Here is a 12,993-nt window from a genome sequence, read left to right as displayed (position 1 = left end):
CCCCAGGAGAAAGCTCTGTCTGAACACCCTCTTCTAAGAATGTGTTGATGTGCTCAACTTGACCATTAGATGAAGTGGAATACAAAGCTACTTGTAGATGCTTGATTTTGAACTATCAATAAATGACTTCATTTGCATGGATTTGAAGTATGTCCCATTATCTGTGAGGTACCTCAATTTAAAAAATCTTAGTGAGGAAAGATATAACAGTTTTGGTGTCAGGTGAAGAAACAAAATCACTATAATACCATTTTGAAAAATAATCAACCAACATAATCATGTATCTCATGCTGTTAGGCAAAAGTTCAAATGGTCCTGAAAAATCCAAAGAAATGTTTTCCCAAGGACCCCCTGGTAAAGGTACAACATGTAAACTAGATTCAACAGGTTTCCAATGATTGTCTGAAACGTGAGCATCTAATTCTGGCCACCAATAAAAGTGTACATTTCGTAGCTGAAATACCTAAATGCCCTTCATGAGAAAACTTTAATAAAGATTTTCTAAGTTCCATTGGTGGTACTAACAAATCATGTCTGGTCAAAAATCCATCACTTACCGATAGTTCATCAGACACCTAGTGCTTCAATCGGGATTTCAAATTCCTTTCTTGTGGCCAACCCTTCATCACAAATTTGACAACTTCCTGTAACAATACATTTCTTTCAAGATCCTCCAATCATTCTTTCTTAGTTACAGCCACCAGAAGTTCCTCACAACCATCACTAATAAGTGTTACCAAGCATTCCACACCGTCAGATAAGCTACTACTGTCTATTATCTTTAAATACATTCTCGATAAACAATCTGCTCTGAAATTTCTGCCACCTGGAATATGCTTAATACAAAAATTATGTTCATGGAATTTTGGCAAATTTCTCACCAGTCTTGCAGATGCTTTCCCAGTGCCATTTCCATTGAGCATATATATTAATGGCTTGTGGTCTGTAAAAATGTCAAAACGTGTACCCCACAGGTATGGCTTAAATTTCTCTATTGCCCACACACATGCTAATGCTTCCCTACTGTAATTAGTTTCCATGGCACTAAGTGATCGTGAAGCAAAATCAATGGTTTGTTCTTTGTGATTGACTATTTGAGAAAGCACAGCACCTAACCCCAAATTGACTAGAATCCACAAACAAGAAACACAGTTCTCCAGAAGTAAAAGGTGCCAATATGGGTGTAGCAGTTATCAAAGATTTAATCTGCAAAAAGGCTTTTTGCATTCCTCAGACCATAAAAACTTTGCCTCTTCTTTAAAATAGATCTTAATGGTTAGACGATAATGACACACCCATGAATGAAACGTGAATGATATTCGCAAAGACCCAAGAAAGATCGTAGAGTATCTTTGTTAATTGGTGGTGTAGCATCTTGTATTGCCTGCACTAGGGATAACGTGGGTTTGATACCCACTTCAGAAATATTATGTCCCAAATAGTCCAATTGACTGACTTGAAATTTACATTTATCTTTTCTTAGAGTAATTCCAACACTTTCAAATTTCATTAATACTTGTTTTAGAATCCAGTTATGTCTCCTAACTGTTTCTGCAAAAATAAGTACATCGTCCTGAAATGCTTGGATCCTAGGAATATTTGCTAAAATGGTGTTCATAAATTTTTGGAACACACTTGCTGCAGAGGCTAAACCAAATGGCACTCTTAGAAACATGTAAGCTCCAAACGGTGTAATGAAGGTGGTGAATTTGGACTCTCTGCCGCAAGTGGTATCTGATGAAATGCCAATTTGAGATCTAACAATGAGAACACTTTAGATCAGGGGTCTTCAAACTGGGGAACGGGACCCCCTGGGGGGCCTCAAGTGATCCCGAGGGGGCGCCAAGGTCTGTCCAAAGGAAACATTACACAGATAACAATGTTTTGTTTTAAGCAGAAACATGTTATTGCATTTTTAAAAAGGTAACAGTACTTAACTGACATTTTTAAATACATTTAGACATATTTAAACCTTGCCATCCTTATAAAATATTTGTGAAAAATTCTGAGGGGGGGGGCAAGTACTTTTATGGGGGGCGCTGCATTAAAAAGTTTGGAGACCGCTGCTTTAGATCCTCCCTAATTAGCAAGTAATTCATGTACTTTAGGTAAGGATAACAGTCAATTAATATATTACTGTTCAAGATGTGCAAGAAAATGCATAAACAGATCTCTCCTGTTTTCTTTTTTACAATGACCACTGGACTCACCCACTCAGGGGAATCAGTGGTCTTTATAACCTCTTCTGAGCATAGCTTGTCTAGTAACTTCTTCAAATCTTGCCTAACAATTATTGGGACCGGACTCACTTTGTGCACTATAGGAATAGCATTTTGTTTCAGCTTTATACAATGCTCAAACTTAGTAATTTACCTATTTTGTATGAAAACATTTTAGGAAATTTAGAGATTACATTATCTACTGACAAATCATCCTCAGATTAAATCAATAACACTTTGGAGCCAGCAAGAACAATTGGATTCTCAGAAGCTGGGACAAGTATTATACCAAGACTTGCTTGGTCCTTCCATTCAATAATATTCCTTCCTTTCTCAGCAACATATATTTTTGTATTAACAGATCTTCCTAAACAAGTAAGAGAATTAACGAAATAGCCTAACAAATGAATTTCATGTTCCCCAAATGCCTTAGGATTAACATCAGATATAGTTAACAAAGCATTGTTCCAAACATGTTTGTATAAATGGTTTGAAATTATGGTTATTGGGGACCCCGAATCAGCCGTCTTTGTTAAACAATAACCTCCTATTTTAGCTTGGCACAATGGACCTTTAGCTTTTTGCAATTTTGTGTCAGTGAACACTGTCAAAACAACTTTGGATTAATCATTAATACTTTGTTCAGTACCTAATTCAATACAGTTAACTTTAGACTTTCCTATTTCTGCAAACTGTATTCCAATTTTACTACACTTATTGAATTTTACTTATCCAATTTTACTACACTTATTGAATTTGTTGTTAATAGCTGGACATGCCAGATTATTAGCAAGATGATTTTTAGACCCACATCGATAACTCATGTTCACATTCTTCTAGGTTTTGCGTTTCACAATATTGTTTTTTGTTGAATAGCTGTGACGTACTCATTATCACATGGAATGTCTAAAGATGGTACACTTGATGATTTACTGGTGATCAATTTGCTTGAAATAATACTCCGCTCAATGCATTTTGCAATATCAACAACTTCTGCAAGTGTGGGATCCCTGCAACTCAAAAGTCGTTCTTGAACTTTCTTTAATGCACAGCTAAAAACAAATTGATCCCTGATGTAAGTATCCAGGGTAAAACCAAAGTTGCATGATGCAGCTAATTTTCTTAGCGCTGATATGACTTCCTCAACAGACTCCTCATCTCCTTGATTGCGCTTAAAAAAATGTAAATGCTACAATAGAATACTTGGATTAGGGAAAATGTATTTGTAAGCCTCGCCACACCCTTTGTATACTCATTCCAACGGTGCATCAGGTTCTAGTAAAAATCTGCTGCCCCTCGTGACCCAGATTGCTAAATAAAACTGCCATCTTGTACTTAGGTTTCAACTTTATAGCATCAATAACAATTAAATAATTCTCAGAAATTCTGAACCAATGTTTGCAGTAAATAGATGGTTTCCCAGGATTCTGTGAAAACAGCGTTAATTGTGATAACTGTGTCATATTTGGTGTTGCCATGAAGGCATTTCAAAAGCCAACAAATATGTATGAGTCTGTCACTGAACAAAGTAGTAACTGAAATGAGATTTCTCAAACCAAAACAAATATATAATAAATGAATAAATAAATTACCTAACAAGCTGAATGTTAATTCCAAAGCTTGTCACCGTGGTCAAGAAGAGATTAATAACAGGCTGCGCAAAGAAGGTGATACAGACACGGATTAAACCATTTCTGCGTATTGTTAAAAACAAAGCGTTTGACAGAATTTGTTTGTTTTAAAGATGGTCGCCTTACATTGTGCAACGTGCTTTCCTAAGGAAATAGGTCTTGAATTGTAAGAGTTTAGCTACGTAGGAAATGCATGTGTGAAGCGCGAGGAAATTAGTTCACAGCACCGTAACTTGAGCTCTCCTCACCAAAGCCTAACAACTTCAAATGAAGACCAAAACAATTGCATCAAATATCCAAAAGCGTCATCAAAAATACCTGAAAAGTACTGAAGAAGAACCATGAAGAACAAGCGTTACCATCAGCAAGGCGTCCCAATGGAAACAGGTGCCACCAGAAACGGTAAATGGGCTTTTCATGAAGAAATGACTGAATATATCTTGTCGCCAAATATGTGAGATGTATTTAATCACATCAGGATAAATGATGTTAAGAAATTTGTTTTATTAAGCAATGCGGAAGAAAAGCTCACAGCCAGGTCTGCAACCATCCAGGTCTGGCAGTTCTACCACCGGGTGAAGGGAAACACGGACCTTGAACGCCGGCTTACACTTAAACCATAACATAAAGTAATGTGGCTCTAGATATCTCATGTATATCACCATACATGCAGGGAATCTCGCAGCCCGAGACAACACAAGACACCTGTCATACATAAACCTAATTACAAACACTAATACTACATGGCTGTTCTCATATCTGGACACCATTTCACTCAGCTCTGCCCTCTCTGTAACTGCCTTTTCATCCGTTGACCTACCAGGTATGCAATGGCGACTCCTGACCTCTTTGCCCCAATGTTTTCTGGTCTGTTTATCATTCCCAGGGTTCTAAATGTGTTAAGCCCAGTTATATCCATCCAATTCTGGACTCCTGGCAGCATTTGTGAAAAAGCGTGATGCACCGTCAGCTTTTATTCTCACAATTTCCTATTAATTATTTTTGAAATCAGCACAAATAATTTCTATTAATCTCATTATCATTTCTCCTCTTCCAATCAAGCTTCAATCTCACAAATGCCAAAAGATAAATCCAAATGCTGATATATATATATGTATTTATATATATATATATATATATATATATGTATATATATATATATATATATATATATGTGTGTGTGTGTATTCTGTAGTTTTTTAAAAAATTGTTTTGCACAGTTACACAGTTCTTTAATCATCATGTTCACAAATATCCAAAATCTGTTTAACTTGGTAGCTCAAGATCCCATTACATGATAGCTAACGTGTTTCACCCCTCATGTAGCCTGCAAGGCGGGCACTTTTTCAAGGCTAGGAAAATCAACTAACATTTAATCAAATTCTATTATTCATTCTTCACTAAATGTTTCGCCTCTGGTGATCCCTCATGCTTTTAAACCTAATGTGTTTGTACACTAGTGTATTTTTAATGGTGTTCATGCTCTAAAATAAAAGAAAGAAATCTTAAAGTAAATTATGCCATGCCCGCTCTTTTTTAAAATTATATATTTTAGAGACAATTTAGGACAAATGTGAGGAGCAAAAACAAAATAAGTAATGAAAAATAAGTACAAAGATGCAGCATTAGGAGGAGTCTAATGTAATCTTTCTACTCAAAGTGGTAAGAAAAAGATAGATGCCCAGAAAAGTGAAATCACACTTGATTGCAGCCATTGGCACACTAAAGTAAATGTTTGTTTAATATTTGTTACATTATTTATAATAACGATGCTAATGATCAAGATCAAATCTTCTGTCATGTCTTTGTAATATCTTTATAGCTTAATCTGTAAAGAAGTATAAATAGATTGGATGTAAGAATGCAAATGTTGTTAAGGCATAATGTCATGTAATCAATACTGACCATAATTAACAATAGGTTTCCAGAATATGAGCATCCCCCTAAGATGAGAAAGAGGGGTTAGTACAAATGTTGTAGTCATAGAAACATAGGGCCAGATCTACAAGGCTTAAGCCCCACTAGAGCATCACTTTCAGTGATGCTCAGGTTGCGCTTTTCACAGCACCATATTTACAAGGAGGCGTTAAACCACTTTTTGTGGCTTAATGCCTCCTTGTAAATATAGCCCTGATGCAATTTTCTGCATCAGAGGGGCATGCAATGGGTGTTGCTGTGGGCTTTCCACAACAACACCCATTCCTTTTGACGCTGCCACAGATTTACAAGAAGACATAAATCTGAGGCAGTGCCAGCAACTAATGCCACTCCAGGGGTGGATTTAGAATGGAACAAGAAGAAGAAATACTTTTATTCCTCCTTGTTGTTTGCTCTTTTCATGTGTGCTGCATTCTGCAGCACACATAGAAAGAGCAAAAGGCCATTAATGATTGTTAATGTGCATGAAGGTGTCTCTTCTTGCACCTAAACCATCATTTTAAAATGACACTTTGGTACTTCTATGTGTGCAGCATTTTGCAGCACACATAGACCTGCAAAATCACCATTGTAAATTGTTTATGTGCAGAAAGAGACACCTTACACATAACCAATCTATCCCCTAAACGCAGACACCCTTGCACTATGCGGGTGCAGGGGGAGGCACTGGAGTGCGCCATATTGCTGTAAATACGGCACATCCCTGTGTTTCAAAAGTGGCATGGTACTGCTATTTTTGACGCAGCACCGTGCTGCACCACTTTGCCGTAATTCTGGTCCTTAGAATTCACAAATAAATAGAGGAAATATGCAGGGAAGAGTTCATGCTAAGTCCAAGGATTATATAGCTGAACTAAAGAAGGAGGCTTTTCAAAAGGAAATCTTCTAAAAGTTGAAAAGCAAGGTCTTTACCAGATTCATTGATTAATAGTGCAACGTAGATGCAAAAGATGCAAACAAATTTAGAAAATGTAAAAATTGTACTACACACCAAGACCATACAGTACCCAGCAATGTCCATTGTAAGCAGGCTTTACCGCTAGCACTTAACACTACAGGTTGTGCACCGGGTAGTGTCGTATTTCAGTGTTGAGTACTTTTTCCGGGTGGGGATAGGAGGTTCTAGATTCTTCAATAAATAATGTGAGGGAGATGCTGGAGATATGAAAAATGTACAAGACACTAAAGTTATACTGGTCGAAGTTACCCAGCAGTATCCTTTTGTAAGCAGGCATTACCGCTAGTATTTGCCAATAGTCTGTGTTCTGGGTAACGGTATATTAAAATGTCAGATATCTATTACAGAAGGATCACAGATGCCTTCCATCTAAGCTCCATATAGGACAAGTTTAAAGTGTTTTAAATAGCAAAAGGCCATACAGTTTTCCTACCGTAAGTTGAATAAAAGTTGGGAAAAAGTCAGTAGGTTCCTGCGGTCCTGTCCAGAACCTCAATTCCTCCACCATGATCCCCTGTAGCATTTTCCTCGTACATAATTTTAAGTGATGACAGGACAGGTAGTCCTCCTTCAGAGTTGATCAGTTAGTTCACCCGAGGCATATTATGTTGCATATCATAAAAGTTCTGAAAGCTGCAAAGGCCCCATTTGCTGCACCATCTTCATGAGGTGGTGTTATGATTACTCCATTAATTAATTAATTGTTGGTATGCCAAAAACAAATATTTGGAAAGAATCCTGATGTTCACATATTGGGGCCTTTGTATTTAAAAAAGATGGGATTGATCTACATGTGGAACAATAAATCCTTCATATCACATGAATATACAATGAAGAAAAGAGGAAGAAAAGTAAAGTAGTCAAATTGATGTTGTGATGTAAGTGTTATAACTAAGTCTTTCATTGTCCACTAAGTCAATCAATATACATTTGATAATTATGCTTTAGGTCTAGGCGACATTTTGAATGTCCCAATCAATCTTACAAGCAATATTATCAAGAGACATCAAGTGGAATAATGACAAATGAGCAATATTATAGTAGAAAATCAAGTAATGGTATATAGCACACCAATTTGATTAGGCACAAGTCCATACAGTTTGTTGGTGATACATGTAGAGTTCATTGTAGATATATCAAGTCACAACAGTCAATTGTGTAGTTCAGCATATTTGTGGGGCCCCTGGTTAACTGTCTTGCATCTTAAATTCATGCTGCTCTCACATTTGCGCTGGGAGGTTTCCATGTCATCGCCCCTCAGATTCCTAGTCAGGTTTTCTATGCCATAGAAACAGAAGGATCTATGATGCAGATGGAACTTTTCAAAATGATCAACCAGCAGTAATTTCAGATCCAATTTTTGTACATTATGATAATGCTCTTTCATCCGATGTTAAAGGTGTCTTGTTGTACTACTAATGCACATGGACTGTTATACACCACAAAGGTGCTTTCACAATTAATCTAATATCTGATTTGGATTTGGTGGCTATTTATTGAACATTGCATCATTTTGTTAATGTCTAATTTACTGATAGAGCAGTTCCTACAAGAATAGGAACCCTCGTGTTTTTCCAAAAAGATAGTGACCGTCCCTCTTTTTTCTTGGTATAAAGAGTGGCATAGCTTTTGTGTATGATTTGATTCTTTTTTGGTAACTGATTTGGGGCAGAGATTGATCCCCTCTTGTAATTGTGTGTGATGCATTAAGAGCTGCCAATGTTTTCTCAAGGCTTTCCCTATTTAATAATGACCATTATGATATTCTGCAATTAATCGCATTGTTTGTGTTCTCATTGCTGTGTTTTTTGGATCCTGTAAGAGTTGGTTCCCGTCCAACTGACCAGTATCCTGCATAGTTTTATATAAGTATTTTTCGGCTTTTCCTCGTCTTTCAGATGAGTTTGGTAGCTTTGTGTTCATAGACATCTTTCTCACTACAGTTTCTTCTTATTCTTTGATAATCTTTCTTTGGTATTTCATCAATTGTGAAATTTGAATGGCAACTCGTAGTGTGCAAGATGGAATTTGCTGCTGTTCTTTTTCTATGTATTCTACTATTTAGTTGGTCTTGATTAATTTATGATGGTAAATCCAAAAATTGGATTTCTTCATTGGAGGTGGAGGAAGTCACTTGCATGCCCCATTCATTTTCTGATAGTTCCGAGATATACTCCTGAAGAGTCTTCAATGGGCCTTGCCAAATCATCAATATAGTTCTGATACATCTGGCCCAAAAATTAATATGGTTAGTGAATTGGTCATATTTATCATTCCAGACCCAGTATTTCTAAAACTCTCACATAAAAATGTAGTCATACGGGAGAGCAGATTTGGCCCCATAGAAGTCCCCTGGAGCCATTGAATATGGAAAATTAGTTTTTAAGACAGACGTCAAACATCTTGAGAATCATCTGGTCCCTTTCGAGAAAGTACACCAATCTTGTGGAGAGTGCTTTTCTCACTGCATCTATGAAGCCAGAGTGTTTTATTGATGTGTGGAGACCAACTACATCTATTGTGTTCAATGTGTAGTCCGTTTGCCAATCAGCGTTATTCATTTTTATATAATATTTTTTTCATGTCCCTAACATAAGATGGGATGATCTTCATGAAGGGCTATAGTTCATTGTCGATGTATTCCCATAACCAGGACCAGATAGAATTTATTCCTGCAATAATAGGCCGTCCTTTGGGGTTCCCTGTTTGGGGAATACATTTATTCTTATTTATTAATGAATCAAAGACCTCTTATTCCCCCTGAAAAAAGTACCGGAAACTGAAATATGCTGCTACCCGGGGCACAAACTGTAGTGTTAAATGCTAGCAGTAAAGCCTACTTACAACGGACATTGCTGAGTGATTTGCACCGTATGGTCTTGGTGCGTAGTATAATTTTTACATTTTTCACATTTTTTCGCATCATCTTCTTCATCTACCGTGCACTATTTATTCAGGTAAAAGCCTTGTTTCCAACTTTTAGAAAATGTCCTTTTGATAAGCCTCCTTCTTTGGTTTAACTTTATACTCCTTTGACTTATCATGACCCCTTCCATACATATTTACTGTATTTATTTGGAAATGTCAACTTTCTGTATTTGCACTAAGGGCCTTCAGACTACAATATTTGTGTTAAACCCTCTCTTTCATCTTAGGGGGATGCTCATTTCACAGAAACCTATTGTGAATTATGGGTTTTGGTAGTCAGTATTGGTTACATGGCACTATGCCTTAACAACATTTGCATTCTTACATCCATTCTATTTATACCCACCCAGCACATATGTTAAAATAGATTTGGGAACCATTGCTATCTATATATCTACATTGGTTTTTGCTTATAAATACTTTTTTGGGCGTCACATATATTTTAACAGTTAGCTTGACCCAAAAAACAGTCCTTGAAGAATCCTTTAAAAAAGATAAAGTTATTTAGTATTGATTTTCCTGCTAATCAAGTTAGAATGGGACAACATTATTTTGCCACATAGTCCTATGTTTCACATTTGAGAAATGAAAAACAAAATGTGGATTTAATTATTATATGCTCTCCCTGCAACAGCTAAAATCAGAAATGGATTGTGAAACCATTGCTAAACACATATATAACAGTTTTGTTTCCTTACATGTCATTTTACAATTGTCACCATTATTTTAACAAACAGTTTAACAAAAACACACTAGTCCTTGAAGAATGCTTAAAAAACAAAACTATCTTGCACAGCGTTTGCTACTTATCTGGTTATGACCGAACACCATCATTTTGCCTGTTAGTCCTACTTTTCAATTTTGAAAGTGGGAAAATTCAGTGAATCAAGGGACAAATTTACAAAATTTTGGTGCAGGGCAGCACAGCAAGTCATCTAGCTGTGCTGCCCTGTGTCAAAAGGAAAGGGCAGGAAGGCATTGTTCCTGTCCCTTCCAACTGCACTGGCGCTATTGTGGCTGCCTAGTCCCAGCACAGGCACTCTTGCACCATGGTGCAGGAGTGCCTGTATTGTCAACAGGATTGTTTTTATGCAGGAAGGGGAACTTTCTTGCACAAAAACAATTAAGGAAGGCTTTTTTCTCTTTCTATGTGTGCTGAAAAATGCAGCACACATAGAGGAAAAAACGGAGAGCAGTGAAGCTATTTCTTCTCACAGCACCTCCCCTGGGGAGGAATAAGGTTTTGGCGCATCCCCAGGTTTACTGGCTCTCGTAATCCATGGGTCATGCATGGGAATAACCACCGCAAAACGCAAATAACACCTCCCTGGCGCAGAGTAAAACAATGCAGCGACTTGCCTTACTCCATATCTATGAGGCCATTTAAAGCAATGCAAAGGGGCTTTGCTTGGCCTCATAAATATAGTTGAGAGGTTTGCACTGACGCAACAGTGGTGCAAGCCTCTAATAAACATGCCTCTCAGTTTTTGCATGTTTCTCCTGGTGCAAACGACATTTGTGACACGTCCTCATGCACATGAACCAGAAATGGTGCAAATGCATTAGCACTATTTTGGCTGCGGTAGAACGTTTCTGTCATATGCCGAAAGATATCCTTTCCTCTAAGCTTTTTATTTGTAGGCCCAAACAATCATATCAGGAGTTCTGTACTGTGGCTTGAGCTGTGAGTATTTTTGTTATGCATGCAGTCGGAGAAAATCAGAGCATTTCAGACTGCTGGTAGTTGCCAGAGTTTTCTGATTTTGTTCGACTTCACCATGTATTGTTATCCACACTTTCCATTACCCTATCTTACGCTAGAATGACTCTGGATGGGCCAACTTGAAAGAAAAATATAGTGTTTTTGAAGAATGCCCCTGCCTAATAATATCTGTGGGTGCAAGACAAGGCAGCTGGGAGTGGGAAAATGCAGAGCGAAACGAAAATGAAAGGTGAATGTGGGCGGACATGCCAGGAAGCTCTTTGTATAAGAGTGCGGGTGGGTCACAATTCCTCTTGCTTTTAACAGAAATATGTTTGTGCTTCCAGGGTGTGCGAATACTCACAAACCTAGGAATGCTTTGGTGTTCAGCTACGTTTACAAGTAGACCAACATATGAACACTTAAAAATCAGCCTCCTATGGCTAAATTTGTAGTTACAGAAATTCCGCGATACTTGTGGAATTTCTATATTTGCAAATCCAGTTTGTGAGAATAAAATTCTGCTATTCCTCATCCTGTGTATCTAACGTGCCAGTTTATCCCATAGGTGTGTTTCTACTTTCTGCATCATTACAAGGAATAAAAGGTACTCATTATTTTCCCTGTTACCTCTGAGCCCAAGAGTTACTGATGCTAGCAAAGCAGTAGCTTCATGGGTGAGGAGGTAAAAGGGACCCTGAGGTTTCCCTGAGAAGTGAGGAATTACCACTTGATTTAGTAATGTTGGTCCTGATTCCCATGGTGATTCTGAATCTGCCCCTGTGGAGTCTCCAGATCAAACCTCACAGATCTGCAAAGTTACTGCACATCTCGCAATCCCAATGATATGACTAACTCTTGTTACCTATGCGATCGGAATTAAAAGGTCACTCCTAATGAGAGTTTTAGGCGGATAAAATGTTCTGTAAATCATTGTGTTATTGACAGCAAAGTGCACTGTATGAAAATCTCATTTTTCTAGTCCTCTATATTTGCTCATTTATTTGACTTTCTCTTATTTTTCATTTCAGGGAAAATTTCGAAATCGGCAAAATCAGAAAGTAAGTTCTGCTTTTTTGGTGTAATTTTGTACATGTTCCGCTGTGCATAGGATTGGACATGTTCCATAATATGGTGGGCGTTTAACCTTTTCATTATATGGTCTTCTAATAATGTGGAAATCTTTAGGGTTGGAAGACAAAGCTCTGAAGATACACTCGCTCCTTCAGAACGAGATATGATTCTTGTTATTCATGAAACGACTGAGCTAGAGAATGTGCAACGAGTGCTGACAACTAATGGCATATTTTAAGCGCCAATTGAATAACATCTTTATATCCGAGGCGGGGATATCCCTAATCCTCTGACCTATGGGTTGCTGTTAGTAATAAGGCTTGAACTGAAGGCATCTCCTAGAGATTAGAGGTGCTGCAATAATGAAGAGACACGAGAAAGCTATCTAATGGATGAAAGCAGTTTACCGAGGGCTCAGAAAATTGAAAAGCCAGCTATCTATCATGCAAACCTATAAACTAGATTACGTTGAAGACTGAATGTGCTTGCAAGTTGCATCGCACAGTTATGAGTTAGTGCAATCGGGTCTTCAAGTGTATTAAG

The 12,993-nt window shown here is 37.6% G+C and overlaps 1 protein-coding gene across 43 annotated transcripts in view; it reads left to right on the top strand.

Moving 5' to 3' along the window:
- Positions 1–12,993, top strand: part of TRDN (triadin) — a 1,868,677-nt gene that overhangs the window by 1,699,585 nt on the left and 156,099 nt on the right. For all 43 annotated transcript variants that reach the window (XM_069234794.1, XM_069234791.1, XM_069234779.1 and 40 more), the window contains one exon: positions 12,408–12,437. In XM_069234794.1, coding sequence (XP_069090895.1) covers positions 12,408–12,437 — 30 coding nt within the window. The remainder of the gene's footprint in view (positions 1–12,407; positions 12,438–12,993) is intronic.

This window comes from Pleurodeles waltl, chromosome 5 (assembly GCF_031143425.1).
Source record: "Pleurodeles waltl isolate 20211129_DDA chromosome 5, aPleWal1.hap1.20221129, whole genome shotgun sequence".
NCBI classification, from domain to species: Eukaryota; Metazoa; Chordata; class Amphibia; order Caudata; family Salamandridae; genus Pleurodeles; species Pleurodeles waltl.
This window is presented reverse-complemented; position numbering and strand designations above follow the sequence as displayed.